The sequence below is a fragment of the Triturus cristatus genome, chromosome 12 (genome assembly GCF_964204655.1).
Source record: "Triturus cristatus chromosome 12, aTriCri1.1, whole genome shotgun sequence".
NCBI classification, from domain to species: Eukaryota; Metazoa; Chordata; class Amphibia; order Caudata; family Salamandridae; genus Triturus; species Triturus cristatus.
Genome location: NC_140595.1, coordinates 279,957,868 through 279,985,807, shown reverse-complemented (window position 1 = coordinate 279,985,807; position 27,940 = coordinate 279,957,868). Strand labels below are relative to the sequence as shown.

The window sequence follows — 27,940 nt, the reverse complement described above, 5'->3', positions numbered from 1 at the left end:
GTAGGCAGTGGTGCGCAAATGTGCATCATGTTGTATATTGTATATTGGGGAATGAAGTGTGTGGTGCTATAGGCAGTGGTGCACAAATGTGCATTATGTGGTAAATTGAGAAGTTTTAGGAAGTTTTTACTACGAGTATTGACATGCCCTCATGCCATCTTGAATTCTGACTCCCGAGTTTTGCGCACACAAGCAGGCCCCCAGGTTACCCACGGTTATTTAGGTTGTTCACGTTCAAGGTTGTTTTCTGTACTTTTGGAGATGTTTTCTACTTTTGCAAGCTTCACTAAGATAAGGGGCTGGAAAATGTGGGAGCACAGGAGAATACGTGAGAACTTCTTTGACTTGGAATGCTTGCATGGAGCTCGGCCAGTACCAGTAAGTGTCCTTGCTCTAGAGGATATCTTCTCATGCATTGAGAATATTATAAAACGGGGGTTTCTTGGCTCGGAACCCGGATTTGTCCCGAGAGACAGACGAATCTACTCAGTGCGGCATTTCCCAGCTTGAGGAGTCTCTTAACCCCAGGATTATGATTTGGAAACCCCCAGACTTGTGTGGGCTAAGATGAAGCTATTGCAGCCTTGTCTGTGTGCACATTCAGGTATTCAGTGGTTCTTGGTTATTAGCATTAATTTATATGTTTGTCATAATCATCTGATGTATTCTGTGTATATATTTTATATGTTTCCATGCTTTCCTTTGACAGGGTTTATTTCCTATCTCTTGCAGTGGACGTCCAGCATTATTATTATTACTTGTTTGTGTTCTATTTCTCTTCCATTTGATTTGTGAATGTTTCATTATTATAATCTGCTTACATTTATACATATATACTTGCATGTTGTTTTACCTGTTTTCATTTGACATCTGGGAAATCCTTTCTGTTAGAGAGTGTTGCACTAATAAAACCCCACGCTTTATTCCGAAAACTGTCTATTGATGTGCCTCATTTGGTAAGTGCTGCAAGCAACCCCTTTCCAGGTGTTTTCTTGATGTGGGAGTGCCTCTGTTTGGGAGTGCTGAATTTCTTTTATTTGAGATTATAAAGCAAGACAGATAGGTTTTGGTAATACATGAGTTTTAACAAGAGTACCTTACCCATACCATCTTAACAACTTGGCACATGGCATCTTCTGACAAATATCATATTGGTTATTGAAATAGAAATCTCTCAAAAAACTGAGTGGCAGCTTCGCAATGAAACTAGGGATATTATGGAAAGAGATATCCCTCCACATGCAAATACTTTTCCTGCCTTCTGGAATTCACAAAGGTTCCCAAGCGCAGGTTCTGCAAAGGTCATGTGGATTCTCTACTGCAGAGAACTACACACATGTACACCTGCACACCTTTTTCCTTCTTTTTTCCATTATGAAAATATTTTTCCTAAGGAGAATGCCTTTCTCCCACAACAAATATAGGTGTTGTCCATTCCCCTTCCCACCCTCAAAATGATTTGACCCAGTCCTTGTCTGGAGTACAAACCCAACCTCTTCCAGGGTGTAAAGGGGAAGGGGAGGAGCAGGTAAATACAGACAAACGTTCTGGTTGTAGGTGTTCACAAAACTCCAAGGCAAACAACACCTCAGAACACCCTCCTTCTCACCCCCTGAGTGAGTTTTTCCTGGGCCTCAAAACTCTGCACTCATGCCTGAGGTCTCTACGCCAGCCAGGAATCCCTTGTAAATTCCTGACAGGCATAAGTAAGACAAATTCAGCTGTAAGTTGTGGATAGTCCCCTATGTATTTGTCCTGCAAGGATTTCATTTCACCATAGAAATAGCATTTGTCATAAGGATATGTCATAGTGGTGTATAAACAGTTGAAAAAAGGTTCCCCTTGACATGGAAACCCTGGAAAAAATACCCTAGCTTTAGGGAAAAGAGAAAAACTGTTGAAACTGAATATATTGAGAGAAACCAAAGGTTACCTTAAACAACTAATTTTAGGTAAGATGCCTATAATGCTGGAGTGTTACAGGATCTTTGATGAAGGGGAACCGTGAACTGGCCAAGTGGCCAATCTGAGCATGATGGGACAGTGCACCATCTAAAATTCATTTAAAACAGCGGGATTGATTTGTTTTCAGTACTGAAAGCAGTTCCAATGGGAGGTTTTCTGCTTTTTTTCTGCTCTGTATGTGGGTGGAAAAGTTTTTTCCTAAACCAAAATTAATTAATAGGATTCTTTACAAATTACAGTTTGACATGAATATAAAAGACAAAAGAGTGCTTCTTATAGGTATTCTTTTTCTATGCAAAAACACTTTTAGAAATGGAATTTTTAAAATGTATACCAGAATCATACACAAGGGCAGACACATTCAACTGTTTATGAATATCAAAGAAGATCCCATGATGGAGAACCCTCTTTTCCAGCATAGCCTTCCTCAACATTGCCAGTTTCTCCCTCTGAATCAGCACCTCTTTGAAAACCAGTCTGTTATTTCACCTCTGTATGAAACTTCACATCGACTAGGACATGTTCCACATACCTTCCTATTAGCTGCCTCCTACTATATAGGGAAATTATTAGGGAGAGCTTTCGGCTTCCAGAGCCTACAGCCCACTGACTGCCACCATCTACTGCCAAACTATCAATCAGGGCTCTACATCCACTGTAGTAGACACAACAAATGTACTGGCAATTGACAGTGCTTCAAGGATACTAGCTGTTCTATTACTCTTACAACTGTCCAAGACCTTCAGAACCATTGACCATCTGGCCCCAATAGCAACTTTCTTACATGTCTCTTTGACACCATGCTGGATTTTACACCTTTTTCCTGAGAGCAATTTGCTAAACCGGACTCCTCCAGCTTCTCTCTTCTCCACGATCAAGCATGTACGATTCCCAAAGGGATCCATGCTCACACTCATGATGTTGAATTTACTCATGGAACTCCCAAGGGTGCTACTCAAACAACAAAACATCTTGCTCCACAACTAATACCCTTAGCCAATTCAACTATAGTAACGTTATAATGTGGTGTCAGAAAATGATATCCAGTGCTTTCCAACCTGCTTTGATAGAATCAAAATCTGAATGTCTACAGTCTAGAATAGGTTCAAACCAACTATAACAGAGTGCACTGCTCCAACCTACAACTTAAATCTAATTAGCTTGGCTCAACACGAACTGCAATGGCTTCCCACTTCCCTTACGTCACATTACCTTACTTTCAGATTCCAATATTTCCTTCAAGGACCATGTGAAAAAGGAAGCATTAGAAGTATGATGCAAACAAATCGGCTGAAAGACTTTCCCATAGTAATGATTTTTTTCTGCTGTCCACGATAACCTTTGTCCACTGGAAACCATTCATGCTTACCTAGCCATGTCAATACCCAATCTGACTTCTTATAGCAACTCCTTCCAGCATGTATCAAATCTAATCCCGACAGCTTTGAAAAAGAACAGATCACCTAACAGACCAGCTTCTTATCTATGGAGGTCACCACACAGAGTGGAGATATTACGCTGCAGGGCTTAAGATTGAAAAGGCCAAGAAAAAATGGACTCTAGTTTCTCTGGTCTATGCCGCAAAACATTTGAACAAGCCTACCTTTTATCTCAAATTTTTCATCCTCTCTAGAACAGTTCAGTAAATTCTTAAAGCCCACATTTTCACCTCCTTCCTATGACCTACAGTTTGAGGAGCCCACACCTTCAAATATCCACCAACCCTCCTATTGTGGACCTTTGGGAAACCTCCCCTGCCCAGTCACAAAAAATATTAGTTCTGTAAATGTGTGCCCTGGGCTCGTCCTTAGATGCACTACACATGCCTGGTATTTTTAGCCTGACAAGCATGTAAAGAACTCTGCTGAAATCCATAGCTGAGACCATCATATTTAAATATCATGAATAAAATAAATAGCATGGAAGATCCATGCACTTTCCACTAAAAAACAAATTTGCATAGCTATGCCTCCTCTAACATGTAGTTTTGTGTTTGCCGCCCCTTTTTTGATACAAGGAAGAGAGGAGCCCTGTAATGAGCACAGCACTCTGCATATCTCCTAACACAAGGAGTCTGATCAACTTTCAAACAAATGTGGAAGAGAGCATAGCCTTTTCTGAAAAATATAACACACACACACACGCACACACACACACACACCCCCCTCCGAGTGTTCACTGATACTACTTGTATTTACAATACAGTGAATATCCTGACCTATAACACTTTAACACAAGAAAGATCATGCAGAAAAGAAGATTTAAAAAAATTTGATGGCCACCTCACAACCTTGTCACTTAATAAAACTTTAGTTCAAAAATACTTTTAAGGTGTACAGATGCAGAAGCCAAAATTCATCCTTAAAGCCATTACCTTGGGGATTGGAAGCGAGAGATCACAGAAAACCTCAAAGGTAGGAGAGCGGTAACCACAGGTCTGGCACTTGAGGCAGCTTTTCAACTGGCCAACAAACAGATCTGTGAAGAAAACCAAGAAGTATCAGTAATATATACTCACATTCTTTCCTACATTTATGCAGCCTACACGTTTCCACTTCATCCACTAAGGGCCAGAGTAGAAGTGACCCAAGTCAGATGCAATAATTATCTGAAGTGTTCAGAAGTTTATCGGATTAGATAATTATTGCATACTCGGAGTTTTTCTTCCTGCACCAAAATGTGCATATTACAGTAAACACTGTACGGTTATCCCCTGTTAAATTCTGGCAGGTTTGACCTGCCAAAATGGTCCGATCTTTATTACAAGGGCGGGACAATTTAGTGCTTAAAACTACTAAGGGGGGTCCCCCCTGGAACAGAAATTAGTATTACTGATGTCAATGCTCCAACTTTAAAGATAAAGTTCATTATCATACCAAAATAACATATGCATGGGAATAGGTTATAATATGAACATGTTGGACCTATCCGATATATTTTACATCTGAACCCTTATCCACTGTGGCAAGTTTTTTTTTTTTTTTTAAATGGCTACAAAGAGAGCTCACTCTCCAGTACGGAAGCAGAATGCCTTGTGGGATATATTGGTGTAGCTCACTTACATGTGCGATGAATGTTAAATCTCCTACATTTTTGTGAAACATATCTGTGGTTGGGATAAGAAAAATTCCCCAAATAATTGAATACGCAGACCGTTATTTGGGTGTCTTTTCTTGCCTTGTCCGAAGGTGCTAATTATAAATGGTATTCGATCAGTAAAACCTAGCTATCTATTCTGTGCTTATATTCCATGACTGACATCCTTTTTGTGCGTTTAGGTAGTACATTGCATAGGGGGTGATGGTAGAGGTCTGTCTGGATCAACAACTGTTGTGCCTAAATTTAAGGAGCAAAGTCATGTACAGCTAATCCCATCACCAGAGTGTATTGATAACCCCCTTTTATGAAATGATGAAGCTTCACAAATTTAATATCAAATCATACAGAAAGCAAGATTTCATAATTGGCCGATAAGTTAAAGTTCCATTAAACCTAGCTAAATATGTTTGACCTAAACATTAAATAAATATTACATTCCATAATAGCCCAACAATTCCCCACTATTGTGAATTACCATTAATAAGTGATCAAATGTAAGTGTCTCTCTAATACCCGTTTGATTTAAGTTTTTTGTTTGGATATGCACTTGGCACCCAGGGATGATCTTAATTTTTGTTTCGATCTAACCCCTCAGGATCTCTCTCATGCCCAATTTAATTCTTTTTGCCTGACATCTCAGGCTCCCACAATAACGCATGGCCAAAAACCCGTTGTCAGCATTCCAACACTCCTTTAAAGACACTTCCGGCAACAGGGTTTGCAAGCAGAGACCCTTAACCTCCTATGCCCCCAGCCCATATCCTGCTGGCCAGCATCAGATACTGCCACAGAAACCCTTCTATTAACAGATTATCATCCCCACCCGAGTTCTATTTCTAGTTTCGAGTGTACCCAATATGTCACTTTTAATGCCTTCCCTGTAATGGGTCCCATGCCAGATATCATTAGCCAGTGGATGCTTTGCCTTTTTAAAAGCCACTGCACCTCTCGTCTGGATCTGTCGACCCTCGAATATAGTCTTCCACCAACTTTCAGTGGATGTTCCTGTATTGGTACACTGTGCTCTTCTAACCTACTCTAGGCTTGTTGAGGAGTTTCAAAGAAATGAGGTTTACTGTGGAAGAGGACTTTCATCTTCGTTCAGTATAGCAACATATATTTCCTATTCATTCATCAAAGTTTCTGCTTCACAAGATCATACAACTTCTTTGTTTTCGTACCATCCATGTATAGTCCAGTATGCATAGTTAGGGGAGTCTTAGAGCACTTACCACAAGGTCCCCGATTGTTTTGAGGTTCTGTCTCTATAGCACAGGACCTGGCTATTCTTGGGTGCAGGGGAGTGTCCGGGTAGGGGTTTCACTGTGAGGGCTTGGTGGGCTTTTTCCATCAGAAACACACTGATAGTTCATCTTCTTATAGAAAGTGCTTTAGCGATGCCTCTATGAATTCATTCGGATTAGTTCCCTACACCACAGTCCGGGAATCTTATGAAACTCACTTTACTTTGGTGGAAACTGTCTTTTCTGTGGACTCGACCTCTTTGACCTTATCTCGGAGTACAGAAATGCGGTCATTCGCCACAGTGACTTGGACTACCTCATTTCTACAGTCCGGTCAAAGGAGAGTTGCATCTAGCTTGACCAAGCCAATTTTTGTTTCCAGTGTTTGAGGCAAATCTTGGATTGGTTGTAATAGCAGGTCTGTTATGGAAGGTTTGCCATCCACTACACCCCAACAAAGGTCGTGGTCACTTCCATTAGATCCCTTTATGTGTGAGTAGAGGGGCATGATCTTTGCAACGTTGTTCATTTTGCTCTTTGGCGGCTGCAACAGTCTTATTCTTAGCTATCTGAAATTCCCTGTCCTCCCTTCTACATATGTAGACTTAGGAATGGTATTTAACTGCAGATTCAGGGAGTACAACATTACTCCACTCTCTATGTCTTATGTATTCCAGTATGGGGTATGAGCACAAAACGGTCTGACCCGCCAGCCCCATTTAGCATGTGCAGCATGGGCAGTGAGATATTTGTGAGGTAGCAGGCTTAAACCGTGATCCTTTCTATTTCAGTAACCCTGCCCCCTGACATAGGTATGTGCTAATTGTGGCCATGATAATGGTACCCTTGTCTTGGGAAGACTATTTCAAGCAAATTGGCCAAGTTCTATACCGAATTTAGGAGTATGTGGCACAGTCACCACCTTTATCATCCCCCATAAAAAGGGAAAGTTCAGGTCAGAGCAGCCCCTCAGTCTTTTCTGTTTCTGACCCCAGGCACAACAAGCAGGCAAGGGTGAGAGGAAATTGTTTCACCCTCTCATTCACATTAACACCCTGGAGTCAAAGAGGAGCAGTGCTGCAACCTGCCTCTGGATCCCAAGCGCAGCAAGGCTGGCCCCATTGCTGCCTGGGTCAGACCTGGATGCATTACACACGACTTATCAAGCCCAGCCACAGCAGTCTATTGACTTTCTTTCTTTTCTTTAAAATCTGTATTCGATCTGTTTGCAAGTAGATCATAAAAGCACAATTTCATCATAAAATACTGATCTCATAAAATAACCATTGAAAACAATTTAAAATCATTCTTAAAATTAGGTGCCCCTTGTAGAACATTAAGATAACAAACCCAGCGACTTTCTTTTCCTTTTGCATGCCCACAAGAATGTTGCGACCGAAAAACATACATACAGGTTAGGTAGGGATTTTAAAAAGTACAAAGCCACCCTACATTGTTTAAAATTATGGCATCTTAAAATAGGGAGGATAAACGCTTCTCTTTCTCTTTGATAACATTTGCTGAAAAGTACCAAATGTAAATCCGTCTGAGAAGAGGCATTGTCACCACAGGGGCAAAGACTTAAATCAGCGTGCTTGAACTGCCTCTCTGGAAACCCAAGCATCAGTGAAATAAAGTTCAAGCGAAAACGTAGCAAAATAAATCTATGGTGGGCTAATGTAAAACATGAAAGGTAAGAATAAGCTTCCCCTGGGCTAGACGGAATGAAGGCATAGGCTCTAAATGATTTCATCTGCCTGTTCTTTTCCTTACGAGCAAAACTAGCCCTCTGTGTAAATAGCTTGATTATTTTCTGTTTAGGGACCTTTCTGCAATTAGCGGGATCTCTATAAAGATCTACTTGCCTGATGGCGGAGAGTTCTGCTTCCACATGTCGGAGCCATCCGATCCTGCTGCACCCATCCAGCCTCATACAATCCCTGATTATTCGTTGGGTTAAGTTGACCGTTGACCTTCGCCATATGGAGTGCCAGAGCAGGATCGGCGCCATTCCAGATGTAAAATAAAGTTGGAGGCTAAGGATGGTAATGAGACCCTGGATTTTGAAAAAGATGTCTTCCTTTTTTTGCAGTTGTTCAATCTGGGCCATTCCCCAAACGCCAGCCCAGTAGGTTACGGCTGCCTTTGTTTTAGCTTGGTATATGTTTTTAATTGTACCCACGGGGCTTGCTCCTAGCTTCTTAGTGAAACCCTTTATTGATTGAAGGCTTCTTTTCATACCAAGGACTCTTGCTGCCACCAATTTCGACTAAGATTGCTATCTGTCGAACAGGACTCCCAGGTATGCGAAAGAATCAACCACTTAAATTTTCTTTGAGGCCAGATGGAAATGGGGAGGTTTTGTGCCTCTGGCAGCTCCAGCTATGATGACAAATGATTTAGTTTCATTGACTCGGAGGTTTAGGGAGGCCATAAATGAGGCATAAGCTGTAATGAGGCTCTGGAGGGCTACTCCCGTTCTAGCAATTAGGACTGTGTCATCGGCATAGGCCAATATTGGCTGTGGGAGGTTGTCAAATATAGGCCCGTCTGGGGTTGAGCCAGACAGGGCTGCCTCCACCCCGTTAGTATAGATGGAAAACATAAACGGGGCGAGGACACAGCCCTGCCTGACCCCTTTCGCGATTTTTAACTGACGTGTGCACTCCCCATTAAAGCCATACCTCACACAGGCGGTGAGCGTTTGTGTACATCTGGCGTACAAAACAGGTGACCTGGGGATCTATACCCATTTCCTCCATCATTGGCCATAGCTTCTGATGGGATACGCAGTCGAAAGCGGCTGACAAATCAATAAAGGCCATGTATAGCTTACCATCTTTGGCCTTTGTATATTTATCTATACAGAGCGAGAGGTTAAGACATTGGTCCACTGTCCCCTTCCCTTTCTGGAACTCATATTGAGCCTCCATTAAAATATTCCGTTCCAGTGCCCAATCCTCCAGCCTGGCTAGTAGCAGCCGGCCCATTAATTTAGCGGTTGTATCAAGAAGGGAGATTGGGCGATAGTTTTTTGGGCTGCCCCTATCAACATTCTTGAAGATTGGGACTATGACGCTATGCTTCCAGGAAGGGGGCGTCCCTCTACCACTATGCTGTTAAAGACATTTGTTAGTAGGGGGACCCAGATGTCATAGTTGGCCTGAAACAGATCGATTAGGATCCCGTCGGGTCCCGGGGCCTTTCCCGGTGTGCAATCTTCTAGCCCTATTCTGACTTCGTGTATCGTGATTGTCAGCGGTCTCTGGGGAAGGGACGATGGAGCAAAAGGAGGTGGCTCCGTGGCAGAATTTTGCCCAAAGATGCCTTTAAAGTGCTCTATCCATGCCTCTTCCTCTACATGCTTGTCCAGAGACGGGTCTTTTACATCTTTAAAATAAGGGGCATTTATAACTTTCCAGAACTCCCTACTATTTCCAGAAATGGTGGCTTCTTCAAGATCCTCCCAAGCTTTCTCCCTTAAATCTTTTACGGGTTTGTTTCTGGCTTATTTATACTCATATCTTAGTGTTTTAAACAAGGCCACATCTCTAGGCTGGAATTTTAGGGCAGTAACAAGACGTCTCTTTGCCTGGGAGCACAGTGTGTCAAACCAGCGGCTCTGCTGGAGATCAGGTGCTGGCCGATGTCGCGTGAGTGCAGCTTTTAATTCCAATAGGAGGGTTTTGAATTGAGTGACTAGGAAAGGAGGAGCCAGCTCCTCACCCAGACATTGTAAAATATTAGCAAAAAACAAAGGAAATGATGGACGTGTTGAATATTGCGAGCAGTCACCCCCAGTCAACTGATCTGGGTTTAATCCATCACCGTTCTTTAGCCCACTCTGCCACCCCAGTTCAGACATGCCCATATGCAAATCACTCTGATCCTGTGCCTCATGGGAACAGTCCAGCCCGAACTGCCAAGCCATGTCTTCCCTGGACCGGAAACAAGCTTCCTAGGACCGGTTTCTGGCATTTCAGCCGTCTTCAGCCAGGCTTGCTTGAATCCAGTAAAATATTATCCTTTACTTGGGCTAATAATGCATGGGCCAAGTTCTGCTTCATGACCTGTGCCCACTTCAACTGGTATCCATTTTTCCTGGCTAGTGCAATGTTACCCAATACCTGTTGAGATCGTTCCAGTTTCTGGGGAATGCTCATGTGAGTATATAGAATTGCATGGTCACTATATGATGTAAACAGGTTAGCTGAGTGACTCACTCTGTCTTGGGCTGCTGTGGAGACTAAAACAAAATCTATTGTGGTCTCACTATTGTTCCTCCTGAATGTTTTCTCTATCCGGCCAGACTTCGAGTTATTATTTATGCTCCTGGACCTCGAAAAAAGTACGCTATTAAGTGTCTCGCCGTATACACTATGGGTGAAATGGAGAAGGGGGTTACCCTGGGGGTCATCCAACCCACACACCCTCGCCTCATTATGCTTACACAAATGTGTATTGAAGTCCCCCATCCAGATTTAACTAAATGAGCCCTTGTGCAAACTTGTGTCGAGTGAACCTAGCTCCTTATTTAACTCCTCTGCCACACATTTCATATTACCCCCAAATTCGTTGATATAAAAATTTATTAAAAGCCAAGAGTCTACCTTTTTGTCCTCCAGTTTGAAGATTTGAAAGTGATTATTCTGGGCGCCTACCTGTTTTACTTGAAGGGGTAAAGTGTTGGAAACTAAGGTTAATAGGCCCCCTTTGGCTCTGCCTGACACTGAGGGAATCGCAGGGGTATGGAATGTACGGTATCCTGCAAAGAATACCGGAGCCTTCACCCATGTTTCTTGGAGGCAGATAATGACGATCCTTGACCAATAACTCTGCCACTCCAAGTTTCCTGCCTTGGGCGCGATCCCTGCCACATTCTATGATGCCATACTAATCTTGTTGTTGACCACGGATGGCGGGGAATGTAGAAGCGTTAAGGGCACCTGGGGCCGAGGAGCAGGATTGACTTGTGCCATAACTGGAGAGGAGGTGAATTTTGATGGTCAACCACAAGCTTCCAGGCCAGAGGGGAGTAAATCTATTGTGTAACCCGATCTCTGGGGTGGTGGTCGCATAAGTCAAGAGGCGTGGTATATAGGGAATTGGTCCTCGCACCCCCCTTAATGAGATCTAGCGGGGGACCCTGCTTGTAGAAAAACTCGCGACCAACAAGGGTGATTTGGGTGCTCCTAGAAGGTGTTCTGTGAACATTGTCAAGAAGTGCAGTGCCAGAAAGTGGGTTATTAAAGTGTATCACCACACAGTCCCCTGCAATAGTCTTAGTGGAGTTACCAACCCACCCTACTCTTCTTGCCATAATAATCTGGTTTGCTAACTGATAGCTCCCTGTGCCCCAGTCTGAGAGATGCATTGATAGCCAATGTAGGCATTTGTCCATTAGCTGGGTGGTAGTTTCGTGCTGTTGGGCCCACAGAGGTGGAACATTAGCCAGGACCAACACAAGTGGTGAGGAGGCCGGTGGAAGATGGAGGACTTGAAGTGAATGTTTAGCCTCCGATGCTACATGTGGTCCTTGAATACCTGCAAAACAGGGACCTGCGTTTAAATCGCCCGGGCCATGTGGTGCTTGGTAGTCTTTATCCCTTCCGGCTAAAACAGATGTAGATCTAGCCTCTGGGTTCCCATTAGCTTGAGCACAGGAAGAATGGCCCAGATCAGCTTGTGCAGGAAGCTGTGATGTAGAACCCCAGTGCAATAAAGTATTTGCATCCATGGCCTCTAAGCCCACTAGTCTCTATTTGATTTTAGTTAATTTCAGCATAATGGGCTCAAGAAGAGTGGACATCAATTTAGTGACTTCATCCCAGAAAGCTTTGTTAATGACTGGCTCACAAGGAAGAGCATTTGCAATCAAAGGTAGCGATGTTGCGGGGGATTTTAGGGTGATGGTCTTAGAACGGCTCGCCTGGGGTTTAATTACTCGGGTACTTTTAGGTGGTTTCGGTTTGGCAACCCCGGCGCCTCTGCTTCGCTTTGGAGGAGGGTCAGTTTCAGAGTCAGGGAGAAGTAGTAAGTCATCGTTACTCCTATTAAGGATAGGGGACATTTGGATGGCAGGAGAGGGCTTCTGTTGGCCCACTGGAAGATCGTCTGATAAGGCCTCTTGGAGAAGTAGGATGTGGAGGGAATTTGTAGGGGTTGTGCTTGAAGGTGACCTATTAGAAAGAAAAAGTGATGGATAAGCGTCTCTGCAAGTTCAATTTCAAGGGAGAGAACGCTTGCTGCGCGTGAAAAAAATGCATCGTGTGGCCACTTGTCCATCCCCTGTTTTCTCCGCTGGAGCCTTCTTTCTCCCCATAGTGACAGACTATCAGTATGAGACGAAACAGCAAATACAGGGAGGTAAAGGGTACCTTATATCCTGGGTCCGGTTTGAGGCGTTAGAGGGGTGGCCCAGCCCAGTCTCTGACGGGGGCGTGGACAGGCCCGCCTTTGGCCCAGGCGCGTCCCCGCGCGCGTGCCGTGGGCTGACGTCCCGTTTTTGTAGTGCGTCCGCGCGCAGGAGATGCTGGATGTTGTAGTCCAAGAAATGCGGGCGTGCAGCAGGAGACCAAGAGAGTGAAGGCAGCAGGGGGACTTCCGCTATTCAACAAACTAACACCATCTGTAAACAAACTCAGCCCACCGCCTACTGCTCTCGCCCTGTACCTCCAAACTACAGTTCATCCAACACCAAGCAGAACTGCCATTTTCCTTTGCCTAGCAGAAGTCTTTGCCTTCATCAACTCTGATGACCAATCCGTTCCAGGGTTGCCCTTGCAGCAGCACCATCACTGGGTTATGTTGCAAGTTCTAGGCTTTTGGATGTCCCATGGGATCTGATCAGATACAGGATCATGGATGATGTACGCATGTGCTAGGAGAAGTGCACAGATATGCGGCAGGCCATGCCCCCTTCCTACATTTTAAGGCCATGGCAGTTAAGGTGGTAAACAGGGGGCACAGCATTAGTGCACTGCAAGGCATTAAGAAGATTTTAAAGAACGAGATGGAATTGTTAGAGAAACATCTGAAAAGCTTGGAATAGGTAGTTCCTTCTAGTCCAGAGACACGGTCAGAGCTGTATAAAAGTAAGGTCACAGATGCTCAACTTCTAGAACTGCAATAACTAGATTACAGAAACTATAACACTATTGAAGGAGACTAGGGAGGGCAATGCCTGGCGTGGCTGATCAAACCGGAACTCAGAGATCCGTTCACAATGATTCTTGTCCAGTGCTTAATACGCTAAAAGGAATCCATCATTTCTTCCTACAGTACTAATTGGAGCTGTATGACGAAAGGGGATAGCGGATCATTTTTTTCATATCTAGAAAGAATAAACTTGACCTCTTTACTCCCAAAGCTATTGAAAGACTTTGAAAAGCAAATGAAAATAGCAGAAAGGAAAATATGACAGTCATCTACCTAGAGATGGTATCTTACGTGCAGAACTGGATATAACGTCTATAGATATCCTAGCACCAAAACGTCACACTAAATATCAGGCAGCATACCAGAAGATGGCCCTGATAGTTTTATCCCCAAACTTGCTTTCTTCTAGGAAAGCATATCAGAAACATTACTTTGCAAGGCCCTCACTGAAAAGACCAACACTGACGGTTTGGCCTATAGAACAAGTGGCCATGTGGGAATAGACTTGAATGAGCGAGATTGCAATCTAGAAGACACAAACCTAAAATCTCCTAGAAATCCAAAGTTTAAAACACTATACATTTTTATTTTTGCATAGAACATACCTCACTCCCAAAAGGCTATCTAAAATATACTAAGCTAGAACAGCAACCTGTGGTGTTTCAATGGGCAGATTTCTACCATATAGTCTAGGCTTACCGGATTGTTGCTGTTCATGGAGAAATGTTTACACGAACACTGGAGTGAATGGTGAATAGAACCAGAGACCTAAAGCCAGATAAAGGTCTGTTGGGACTAACACCAGGGCCCAAGAAAATGAAACTTGGATATGGCAGTAGTAATTGTTAAAATATACACTACGCTTGCATAGGAGGAAATAATGCAATCATTTAAGAATGCAACTGATGATGACAAAATGGCAAGTACTTATGTTATGTGGGTTTGCAAAACTACACACTCATGGGTATGTCAGAATTAAAAATCACAACTCCTACCTGTAGAAGCAAAGTTTCCTCTGGACAATCAACACTCTTGGCTCAAGCACCAAGCTCATCTGAGAACTCCTTTACAGCACAACATCATGACGCAAGATCCAAACTATCGGCTACACTGTAACTGCATAATCGAATTTGCCTAATCCGCTCATTAAAGCTGAAATGCTTATGAATATGTTTTGGTGTACTTTGATTTTTATATGAGAACAAGATGTAAAGAACACAGAAGCAAGTTTGAACAGTTCCCTGTTCAAACATGTATTAAAATGAACACCAGTTAATCAGCCACATAAGTGTTAAGGGCATTATATTTGCCTTTGTAAAACAATATAAAAAGGTTTAATAAGCACTGCTCCCTCTGCTGTTGTCCCTGCCCACCATCCATTCAGGTTTTCTTTGCATCGTGAAGCGGGCCACCATTTGTGATGCATGAGAAGTTGCCACTCTGCTATGATGTATCTAACAGCACAATGGTAGGTGATCATTCTTGGAGTACAAGCAGTCATAGAAGATTCCTGTAATTTTTAGGTTATGTTCAGATGTCTGTCAGAGGATTCCATTTCTATTTCAAATGAGTGGACCCAAGTGCAACAAGCCAGAAGAAACATCTTATAAGCAATATGAATTAAAATTGCAAGAGCTACTTTTCAGTGTTCAACTTATTCTAACAAGTTAAATAATTCAAATGCTCTTTTTCAATTGAAGGATTGGAGATGGCTCCATCTGCTTCGTGTTGATGGCTTCATATCTAGACACACTCCAATCAATTGCCTATATGGTGCTCCCACAGCACCACAAAACGCAAAAAAGGAGACAAATGGTCTTTGTGTACTGACAGTTATTCATCAGAACATCGTTGACAGAAATACCATCTGTCTTAAATATCATGTTCTAAATATCATTGCAAACATCTCACCCCACTTGGGGTTAGATTTTCTATTATGTACTTCATTGGGAAGGCACCAACAGCCTAGGAGTAAAGCAATCACCATTAAAGTAAATTGTTTCTACATTTACATATAGGTTTTTCCCCCATAAAGGCTATGCGTAGCTTCCAGAATATCTGAGAATGAGAAACGAAGAAGGTGAAAGGAAGCATCAGGCAGCCTGGTGTAGGTAAACAGATTGTGCAGAACTTCCAGGTCAAACTTCACATCGCACATTGAAGAAGCTTGAGGGAGTAGTGATCGTAACCTTATTAGAGGCCCTAATTTGAACAGGTGGTTGCAGTTCGGACCAACGTGCACCCATTTTTGAGAAAAGGCACTTATGTTACCCAAATAGACTGATCCAAAGCAGGAGAGAGAAAAACAGACAGGGAACGAAGGAGGAAGAGAAATACGGCAAACTAGTGACAAAGAGAGAAAGCTGAAATGGAAACGACCCTGCAAGAGTGAGGTAATGAGGCAGGAGTTCCTCATGGTGGATTAAAGAGGCAAGAGGTGGAATCAAGACTACGCAGCTTAAGTATTTGGCGCCCCTGCAACCTTTGATCGTGCTGGCCGCAGGCTTCAGAGCAAAACCTTGGCCAGTAAGACAACCTTGGCCATGGTGGAAAATGCTTGGACACTAGATGACAGTTGGTATTCAAGTAGTGTAGCAACGGGTGATGCACTTTGTTATCCACCTATAATTGGTGTCATCAGCAGATACTAGGAAAGCATCACTGCCCACAAAGGTCAAAAGGCTGGTCTGAAGAACACAGAACCCTGGTTCAGTTCACAGAACAGCAGAAGGTGGAGTTAACAGAAAATTATGCTAGACCTCCTTACCTTAGGAGGTTTGGGAACGTGGAAAGGATGTCAGGAGTATGATCTCTTTCTGAATATTAAATGTAAACAGAGATTTCAGTCTAAAGGACGGCTGACCTTACTTATCTCTCTGGTCAAGGTTTAGGTCACTCAGAAGGCATTTTTCCATTAAAGCAATTTCAAGCCACAGGAGGAGTGTGGTTTAAAAGGCTTCTGCTAATTTGGTGAGCACTGGATTTAGGTCCAATAGGACTTTAGGAAAACCTATCAGAACAAACTGGTGTAAAAGGCCTGTCATATGCTATTTGGCAGCTTTGTTGGCTAAATAGTATAACTTCTGCATCTGTGGCTTGAGCCCAACGATACCAATGACTTTAAGGAAGGTCTTGCAAATGTTCACTTACATCCCTCACTCAGCCCCATGATGTGAAAAAGACATTGCATCATCCAGTGAGAATATAAGCAGCTTGAATCACTTCTCTCGTGCCCAGTGGCAGAAGCTCCGCCATTAGGTTTTCTACTCTGTTATAAATGTAGATGCTGAAAGGTAACCTCTTCAAGAAGCATGCTCTCAAGTGGCACAATTATGAAGAGGAATCAAGTACTCTTCCTCCCTCCAAGGACAGGTGATAAATCTTCCTAAGAATTGGATGTGATGTGGTCCTTCTGCAGAAGCGAAAGCAAGTGTGAGTAACAGAACCGACAAGGCATGGCTGAAGTTACCTAGTTGACTAGGTATTCCAGCACTCCCTGATCTTCTGAAAACCCAACATTTTTAGAGAAAGAACACAGTAATGCTTTTGTTACACCCAGCATCAGGTTGTACCCAAAAGTTCTGGGGCAACTGACCATTCAAGATCGGAACTGGCCACACTTTCTGTTCCAATGGGCTGTAAATGAATCTTATGGGTGGGTTTCTCCCAGCCTCGGCGATGGGATTCCTCAAAAATCGCCCACTTGTGGGGAAAGCACATATGCTTGTCTTTTCTGTGTGCCCTGCTGCTGTTGAGTGCCACAATGTGGGAGACCACAAGAACATACCAGATGGCAGCCAGCCAGCAAAGCTTTGAGGTGTGAATTCCTGACATGTTCCTGATGTAGATGAGTACTGTGGTGTTATGTGTGTGGACAACACCATCCTGCACATGAGCAGTGGAGTGAAGATCTCAAACATAAAGAAAATTGCAGTCAGCACAACATTTTTATGCAAAGTGATGCATTAGCCTTTTGAAAACAAAGCAGTTATGGATAGTTCCCTACAATGTTCCTCTCACTGTACTCAAAAGAGTTGGGGATGGGTCCAAGCTGCAGACAGTCGGGAAGAAGGGGAATCCGCCCAAAAGGTTGGGAGTATGTCTGAATGTCAACTGGTTGCTACACAACAAGATGGAGTTACAGTGAGTGCCTGAGGAGCTTTGCATAGGATATCATGATTATACAGCATGACTGCAGTCCAGGACTCCTTTGGAAACACCACATTGTGACTACCTTATAAAGTGATTCCCCTCTGTAGGAGATCACCACTCCTTTCCCTATAGGAAGGAAGTTCCTTGCCATGCAGGGTCCAGAATTGCTGCTACAAGCCATATCCTTTTGAATGGGACCAAGAACAATTTGGGACAGTTCACTGAAAATAGAAATGTGAATAGTGTCTTAAGCAACAGGGCTACATAGCACGGTGAGACTTGATTTTAGACTGCTTTGGAGAAACCACCATCTACCAACATAGCAATTGACCTTCTAATGTCATTGAAAGGCTGTCACTGAGGCCAGGATCTTGCAAAGACCAAATTGACACTACCAATGCTGGTTTCCCATGATAAACCAAAGACACAGAGGGCTACACAGGAGTGGGCATCCTGATTTGGCAGCTCAGTTCTTGATCTCAACAGCGTCAAGAACCGGAGCAACTTGAGCTATTGCAAGCTGACCAACTGATATAGATCACAGAAATATAAGATGGAGCGGTACTCTTTTTTTCCCCTGAGAAAGGAATCATGGACGTGCTATCCTTGCCATATTACTGCCCCATTTCGGGCAAAGGAAAGCCTAGATTGCTCCTAATTGGAGAAACTTGTCTATCTCCTGGATGATGGTGCATTTTGCAGCTCTCCAGTAATGCCGTTTTGTAACTACAGAGAGGACCAATGTCTCTTTAGTTATCTGGGTACAGTTGTTGTAGTGCAAGGAAAGCCTAACCTTACTGCTCAACTGGAAAGAAGTGGGCCTCTTGAGATGGAGTCTAGAAGGGCAGGTAGTCACTGGGACATATTTGACTCGATTCTGGCTTGGGCCTTGAACTTTTCACTGAAGTGACTACCTACATCTAAGAAAGAGGGGACCCCATCTAAGGTCTTGGGGTGGAAGACTACCAAGCCTGGAAAGATGATAAGGTCTTCCCATGCAGGGAAATAGGAGTTCTCTACGGTACCCCATCACTTGCATGATATTCAGCGATTTGGTCCTGATTGAACCAATCTTTAACTGATTTAGAACCTCAAACATTGAGAGAATGAACAAACCCCTCCGGCTTTAGGTGTAAGGACTTGAACCAAGACTGCTGACACACGGCTGGTCAAAAGTGGATGTCCATGACCGGTGTATCTTTGAAGTCCCTGGATATCAGCAGCTTCTATTGATTAGCCTTTTTGTCCAATCTAAGCATAAACATGTACTCTTTCGAAACACAGTCTAAAGCAAGGAGGTGTATGAACCCAGTGCCTTGATGTGGCTGTGACAGCATTAGCATTCTCTTACCTCATTAATAGACTCCAGTTTTGATACACTCTTTTCCCAGATGTGTTCAGACATCTGTTCTTCTTTGTGAGGTAGGAAAGTGTAACTTTACCCTACAATAAAGATGCCATATCAACCATAGACTGATATGTAGGATTTCAGGACACAAAAACGGACCCGTTAAGAACCCTGCATCTGCCTTTTCAAGACCTTGAGGTTCTATAGAGAGACTGGCTAGGTGGGGAAACTACTGCAGCGCTCAAGGCATAAATGCACTCATTTATTGGACAAGTCCTCACAAGAGCAGTGCCTCCAAACAATTTGCCAAGACAAGGAAGCATCACTGCATGGTTTCCTCATCCACCGGTTGACTGGCTGGCACTTTAAGTGTCAGTCAGGACAGGGTACAGAGATGCAGCTCCTCTGTAGTCCACCACTAGGGGAGGAACATGATGCAGAGAACCTAGGGGACTGTGCCCCGAGAGGAAAACGACTCTAGAGGCTGTTCAGAGAAGACTGGTGCCAACTCTTACTCCTCCAGGATGAGGGCTGGAAAGGAAGGTGTGAGAGTCACATACTCATGTGGTAGGTGATTCTCCGGTGTGGAGACAAGTTAACCAACAGAACTGGAGCTGTTGGGCATCAAAAAGTGAAACCCTGGCAGATGGTAAACCTCAACAGTGCTTCTGCTTAGGTTTTATCAGCTGGTTAGGTCAGGGTTAGCTGTTAGCCTGAACCGGTCCCAGGATGCTCGTTTCCGGTCCAGGGAAGACATGGCTTGGCAGTTTGTGCTCACATGAGGCACATGGTCAAGACTGATTTGCATATAACGGTGAATGAATTGGGGTGGCGAAGTTAGCTAAAGAACGATGATGGATTCAACCCAGATCTGTGACTGAGGGTGAGTGTCTGAAAAGTTTCAGCGCTCCGTCCATCATCTCCTTGCGTTTGCTTTGGTAGAGGGCTACATCCTGTGCTTTTTTGTGCACTGATGTATACCAAAAAACGAGATGAATGGAATAAATCTCAGCCACTGGCAATTACTCGGTCCTCATCTTATTCCATCGTTATTTTGCACAACATGCCACCTCAGTTTGGATCCAGCCATATGCATAGAAGTCTTAACCCTGCTCCAATGAGAACAGTAGAGCCTGACCTGCTATGACAGATCCTCCCTGAACTGGACCACAAGCAACACAGGACTGGTTTTGCCGTAGTTAGGGCTCATCAGACAGTATTGGCTTGGTTCTACTGACAGTGCACACAGAACCCACGTCTGGGCATACCCATCCCACTTTGGGCAACACACTAATGAATATAAATAAGAGATGGATGGAATGTTTGAATTAATCCCAGCAACTGGTAATTACTGTGGCCGCATCCCAGTCCACCGTTATTTTGCACCTTGTCACCCCAATTTGGACCCAGCTATATGCAATTAATCTTTACCCTGCTCCTTTACATGCCTCTCTATGATTTTCAGGCTTTTAAGAATACTTACCCTTAGTTCTTTTATTCTCATTTACAGAGTTAATTTCTTAATCAAGCACTTTGTTCTGCTTCTGCAGAATATGTCCAGAGTCATCATTGTTCCTAGTTGGTCTCCTAATTATATAACTTTCCACCACTTCAATGTGCCCCAAATTACCAACCTTATACCAACATCTAAAGCGGTGGCCATTCACCTTTTCCTTCAGAATTTAGATTTCCTTTACACAGGATAGAGGCTGTCAAATGCCAGCAAACTCCTGGAGGTAGCTGATGCATTTCAAAACCTGCATTTTATTTCCCTTCCTCAAACTGTAAGAAATCGACCCCCTTTAGTGAATGAACCATTTGTGGTACTACTGATAAGCCTATTATCGGATTATTAATTACAGCTACTGAAAAAAACAGACTTAAGAAGTGCAGGTGCTTCAAAATGTGGCTGCTAGTGATGCCACTAATGTCTCCAAAAGAGAAAGTGCCACCTTTCCCAAGAAAAATACACTGGCTGGCAGCTGCGGTACGTATTGAATTTAAAGCTCCAAACCTAGAAGATTAGGCAGTGTACAGGAACTTTTTTCTAGTGGAGGCTGTGGAAAACAGCACGGGGTGGTGCTGGAGTAAAGTAAATGTTTGCTTGAGATCTGAAAGTGTTAACATCTTTATTAAGGCTTTGGGTAATATAAGAGTTGTGTGATCTTTAGTAAGGCTTTGGGTACTCTAAAGAACGCCACACCCTTGTTGTAGAATTTACCCTAATATGCCATGGTAATAGAAATAATGGTCTTTAAAAAGGTTGCATTTTCATCTAAGAAACACAGGTGTCTCTGAAAAAGCACTTGTGTAGGAGACCATCTCAGATGTGCCCTGAAAGCGTCACAGAGTAGGACAAAGGTGTATATTTTTTTTGTCTTTTTACAGACTGACAGAAAAGTACAACTGAACAAAATTTATATAATAAATCCTTATTAGACAGTGTCGTTTGATCATTTAATCTGTATTAGTCTTTTAAAAGATAGTCATAAAAGTACATCATACAAAGAAAAAACGTGTTTTGTATATGGGTACAAACAAATTGATAAAATCATTTCATTTCATATATTACAACCATACATCCAAGTTCATATTAGTACATCACCAAAAAAATCAAGCCATAAAATTACACAATAAAAAAATCTAATACTAATATTCTAAAATTCCATGGATCATGTCATTTCCTTTCTGCTAGATACTCATAGTTTTTCTCATTTTAATAGCTTTCAGGATAAACAGAGCAACACAGTAACAAGTCAGGGGATCACCCAATGTCACCAAGAATTTCAACACTTCTTTGTGTGACCTGATATGATGGGTGAGAAAAAGAGGCTTCGGATAAAAACATCTAAAATTCTTATAAAACTTACAAAATAGCAAAAAATGCATTGTACTCTGCTTACTCCTCTTGTCACATGGACATGGCATATCTTCAGGCGGATTAATCTGCATAGTAGGGAAAGCTACAAGATAATGAGCAATGCCACATCTTAATCTAATTAGCACAAATAGATGATGGGCGTAGGTCACATATGACAGATAATGTTTTGTGCTTGCCTCTATGCTATTTGATATATACTGTACAACATTAGATTTGTCCTTTTCCGCCTTAGATCTGAGGTCCAGCCTAAGTTCTATAAAGGTGTTTTTAATCTCTTTCTTTGTGTACATCAGTGTTTTAGAAATTTCTGACCATATTGTTACCTTATACACGTTTTCCAGAGTGGAATTAATATATGACAACCATGGTATTTTAAGTGCAGCATGCAATTTAAGACAAACTAAAATAATTTCTTTTGTAAAAGCAGTATCTTCCCTTTTCCATACTGAGTCCCAAAATACTAATGGTTGTACCAACAGTAGGTCTTCAATAAACTGAAGACCCGCCTCATAATGTGCGATGGTGTTTGAAGCAGATGGTGGTAGATAAAGCAAGCGTTTCAGGAAGAGGTTTTCTTGTATTTGCAAGGCCTTATTTGTGTAACCCCATATCCCTTCCACATAAAGGGCTGTACTTGCACCTTTGGCTTTATACAAAGCTACCATCTCATAAATTGGCCGGTTCCATAGTTTGGAAGAAAATTTAAAAATTCCCTGGGTTGCCCTGTTCATTTTGGCTCGAATATTAGTAACATGTTGAGACCAAGAGCTGTTATCCATAAAAAGAATACCTAAATAGCAAAAGGAAGTGAGAGCCTGGATAGCGCTTTTTTCAATAAAAAAAGGCTTTGAGCGGTTTAGGTTTAGGCCCACAGATCATGGTGTAGGTTTTGGACTTATTTATAACCATTTTCTTCTGTACCATAAAGGTAGAGAATGCGTTCATCAGTCTCTGTAAGCCTATCGCGATTCTTGCTAACAATACGGCATCGTCCGCATATAATAAGACGGGTATCGGACGACCTGCCACCATAGGGGCATCTGCCTGTATTGTCTGAAGGGGTTTATCTATTCCATTAATGAATACAGAAAATAAAATTGGTGCAAGAACAAAGCCTTGTCTTATCCCCAGCCCCACTCTAAATTTGGGTGTACATTCTCTTTAGGGGCAAAAACGGACCTGACTAAATACCTTTTAATACAGCCGGGAAAGAAACCCTACAATCGCCATAGGTGCTCCCATTGAAATTAGGGTTGCCTACAGCAAATTATGGTCCGCCAAGTCAAAAGCACTGCTTAAATCGTCAAAGCAAAGGTATAAGGAACCTGCCTTTGCCAAGGTGTATTTGCCGATAAGCAGCGCTAAATTTTTACATTGCTTGATAGTCCCTATTCGCTTTCTGAACCCATACTACACCGGTGTTAAAATTGAGTATTCGTTTGCCGATTCCTCTAATCTCATCAACAAGACCCTACTCATCATTTTCATCGATGTATCAAGGAGTGAGATTGGTCAATAATTTTTAGGATCCTCTTTATCCCCATTTTTGAATATTGGTATGATAATTGATTCTGCCCATGACTCTGGGATTCTATCTATAGTTGCTATGTTAAACACCCTAGTTAGGATGGGTCCCCACAAGGTAGGTGCTGATTTGTATACATCTACTGGGACGCCATCGGGCCCAGGAGCCCGACCCCCGGCACTTGCATGGATTGCTTAAATGACTTCCTCATTGGAAATATTCATGGGGAGGTTTCTACCTTCACTTATAAGACCATCCTGTATTGTCCTCGGCACCATATTACTATTAAAAATTCCGGAAAAATGATTTACCCATTTGTCTGCGGAGACAACGGAACAAAAATCCGGGATGTTATCGTTCTTCAAAAGAGGGGCATTAACTACATCCCATACATCTACATAGACAGTGTCATTTCTCAATTTGGGACTGTTTTTAGAGGTAGCACTACTAACCGACAATATACACATAAATTAACTGGCAATGAGAATAAAAGTAAAGTTTTCAGAACCAATTCTCACCTACTATTTTGCTGTCCTCCCTCTCCAGGTACCGTTTCCACATCTGATTGGCTCTCTCTTCATCACTAATAGGAAAGAAAAAAATGCAGTATGAACAGAAGAAAGTTACATCTTTCTGACAACAGATTTAATACAGATTCCAGGTAGAGCAGCAGGTTATGCAGTTGTTGAAAGTAGGTTTGGATTTATGGACATGGTCTGTTGCAGCCATATCCTAAGTCTTCCTGGACAGATAAGAACCAGGTGCACAAAAGCGATTACTGCCTAGAAAATAGGTTGAACAAGAGACGTTCAAGCATCATGTTTTATGAATGACGATCTGTATAATCTGCAATATGTGGTCCCTATAAACTCGAGGGAAGGAAACCAGCGCTGCATGCTGGCATGGGTAAATTACGAATCAGAAGGATGATTTTGGATTTTCTTGGAGCACTTTCAGGCCCCTACAGTCAATGCACAAACATGGATATTGGTGTGGGGTTCCCAAATCTGGCAAATATTTGCAGTTAGCTATTGTAGGTCTACGAAAGAATAAGTTACTTATATTCTGTAATGTCTTATCTAGTAGAGGCTCTAGCCACCGAATAATTACCTTAGTACATTCCCCAGGTGTCAGACTGGATCCAGAAATGTTTAAGCAATTTCCTTGCGTGTAGATGTCATTGTTTGGTTTGGCGTTGTCTCCGGTGGAAGTGACGTACAGGATGCCTATATAGGTGCCACCCCAGCACTCTGACCTCAGTTCTTGACTGTTTTTCCGCACCAGAAGCACCGAGCCAATCAGAGGAGGCAAGACTAGTGTGTCAAAAGCGAGGTCCTGAAGGACCTCTTTTATATGGCAAGACAGTTCGCAGATCAGGGAGGATGGGAGGCTCGGTAAGGAATCTGCGGCTATGTTGAGTCTCTATCAGATAAGACTCTACTGAAGGGTAACTATCTGGGTAAGGTTGCAGGGTGATGTTCTGCCCGACACAGAAAGGTGTAACTACTGTTGGGGAATAGGATGCCCGGGTTCTAAGAATCTGCTTGTCTGGAAAGAAGAAAGTGTACGGGGGTTAATGGAAAGTGGTTGTAATTCGCTGACACAAGGAAAACAGTCTTTATTGTTAGGGGGCAGCAGTGCTTTGGCTTAAAAAGCAAACACATGAAAAAAGTTGGAATTCAAGTCGCATTGCGGCATAATGTAGGGCACAGAAGGAAACCGGGATGGTTGGTCTGGCACCCGCAGAAAAGATGAAATGGCGGAAAGATATCCTTTAACATGCCCGAAGCAAAAGCTTGCATGACATGAGAGAATAAACAGGAGAACTTCAGACATTGGTACCAACAAGATCAACAGATATGGTTGCACTCTAAGTCACAAATTTGTCCCATCAGCAGGTGTCAATTGCTTTAGTAGAGGGGAGCATAGCTGCCAGAATGATTTTGTACACTTCGGAAGGAAGATCACTACCCTCTATTGTCTGCACTCAGTCTCCACACATGTATGTGTAGAGTGTGCAGGTTCAGTTAGAGAGGAGATCCTCCCGAAGAGGCAGCCTGATCGGAGGATAGATACACATGAACAGGAGTTCAGGATACCATACTCTCTTTGCCCAATCCAGAGCTACTAAGATGACTTGGGCCCAGTCATTCTTGATCTTATGGAGATCTCTGGTAAGGAGTGGTTCTAGCGGAAAGGCGTGTAGGAGCACTGAGCTCCACTTGAGACGAAATGAGTCACTGAACGAGATCTGCTTTGGAAACTCCAGCGTGCAGAAGTGCTGACATTGCGCGCTCTTGGTGGAGGCGATTACATCGAACCAAGGCTCTCCAAAATTTCAGAAGAGGCCTTGCACCACCTCCAGATGAAGATGCTAATTGTGATCTGCAAGGCATCAACGGCTGAGTTCGTCTGCTCTGGAATTCAGAGAGCCCTCCAGATGTTGAACCACCCAGAATATGTCCTGACATTCAAGCCATGTCCAGAGATGCAGGGCCTCTGGACAAAACGTCCTGCTTGCTGCAATACCACATGGTAGTGGTGTTGTCCGTGAACACCTGGACTAGCCTTCCCTTAATGGAAGGAAGAAAGATTTCCAATGCCAGTCAGATCGCTTTCTGTTGCAACAGGTTCCCATGGAGATGAGACTCCACCAGAGACCAGAGTCCCCTGATCTCCACCTCTCCCAGATGGCTCCCCCAACACAGGATTGATACATATATCACCACTGCGAATTGTAGGTGGGGAAGGGAGAGGGGTCTGCCGCTGACCCAATTGTGGTCTGTGAGCCACCACTGCAGGGTTTTTGCAGTTCCCTATGAAATCTGTACCAGGGCAGAGAGATTTCCTTGAGGCTCTGCCTACTGGGTCTTCAAGTCCCACTGCAGAGCATGCATATGCCAACGGGCATGTTTTACCAATAGGATGCAACAAGCGGTAAGGCCCAGTAGCCTCATAGTCAGTCTCGCTGAAATCCAGGAAAGAGGCCGAAATATCAGAATCATAGCCCGAATATCCTGGACTTGCTGTTCCTGAGGATAAGATCGAAACTGAACTGTATCCAGAACAGCTTAGATGAAGGGGATGGTCTGAGAGGGAGTCGGATGTGATTTTGGCATGCTGATAGTGAACCCCAACGAATGCAGGTGGTCAGCCATAGTCTAGTGGTGGGAGACCACTGCCTCGGGTGAGCCAGCCTTCAACAGTCAATCGTCAAGGTAGTGGGAAGACTGGGAACCCTGACCTCATCAGTTGTGCTGCAACCACCGCCAGCACCTTGGTGAACACGTGAGAGGCGTGGTAAGGCCAAAGGGAAGCACAGTGAACTGATTATGCTCCTGGCCCACCGTGAACTGCACGTAACGCCTGTAAGCAGGCAGAATGGGGTTGTGCAAATATGCATTCTGCAAGTCAAATGCTACCATCCAGTCTCCAGGGTCGAGGGCGGATAAGACCTGAGCCAGGCTGACCATCCTGAATTTCTCCATTTTCAAGAAATAATTGAGAGGGCTAGAATAGGACGGAGGCCTCTTTCCTTCTAGTGTACCAGAAAGTAAGGGGAATAGCAACCCCATCCTACTAATGATGCTAGCACCCTCTCTTTTAGCCAGAGGGGCCAGTACTTCCTGTACCAAGAGTGCAAGGTAGTCATCAGTCAGCCGATCAGGAGGCACTGTCGAAGTGGGGTTGGGGTCTGTTGGAAAGGGAGGGCATAAACCCACAGGACAATCTGAAGCACCCGTTTGTCTGTAGTAACCTTCCACCACGGAGGCAAATAGTGCCCAATTCTGCACCAACCGGATGCCCCTACTGGATTGAGGGAATATTAAAGAGGCTTTGGTTGTGCAACTGCCGGGGGAGAGGGATTTGGCAGACCTCTGGCCCCACAATATTTGTGGGAGCCGCATCCGCAGCTGATAACCCCTACTGTATCAACGGAAAGCAGCTGTTGTTGGGCCACGGTTAGCTCCAACCACCTAGCAGAGGGCCTACTGTCCTTGAATCTTTCCAAGGCAGAATCCGCCTTTTCACCAAAGAGGCGGTCCCATCCCCTGAAAAAGCAGTATTCCTAATCCAGGTGTGACGTCAGAGTGCAACCGTCAAAGCAATGCTCTGCCCAGTGAGTCGGTTGTATCCAGCCTGCATCTGAGCTGAACTTTGCTGCATCTCTTCCATCAGAAATAGCTTGGGAGTAAATGGTCCTGGCCTCATCCGAAACCATAAGCGCACCTGTGCAACCTTATACCACACGGTGTGGAATAACGTCTCAATAAGCATAAGGTGTTCATGGACTGCAGTGTCTGGCTGGCGGAAGAGAAAATCCTCTTACTGAAGGTATTCAGCCTCTTGGATTCCATAGCTGGTGGTGTAGTAGGGAACGCATCAGGTATGATCCACGAAATTGATGTCTAGACGACCAGGCTCACAGGCGTGGAGTGCTGGGAGAGGAAGGTTGGGTCACCAGGAGCGGGGCAATGGCACTGAGCAATGGTCCTCTGCACATGTGTGCCTGTGCAGGGCTTGGCCCAGACCCTGAGCAGGACACCAGTGAGGGATTCATTAAAGGG

General features: G+C 43.6%; 1 protein-coding gene across 2 annotated transcripts in view; it reads right to left on the bottom strand.

Annotated features, from left to right (window-relative positions):
• The window catches only part of USP21 (ubiquitin specific peptidase 21), a 508,323-nt gene that overhangs the window by 118,498 nt on the left and 361,885 nt on the right, over positions 1-27,940 (bottom strand). For both annotated transcript variants that reach the window (XM_085637764.1, XM_085637765.1), the window contains 2 exons: positions 23,891-23,955; positions 4,340-4,443 (listed from right to left, as the gene is read on the bottom strand). In XM_085637764.1, the coding sequence (XP_085493890.1) occupies positions 4,340-4,443; positions 23,891-23,955 (169 nt within the window). The remainder of the gene's footprint in view (positions 1-4,339; positions 4,444-23,890; positions 23,956-27,940) is intronic.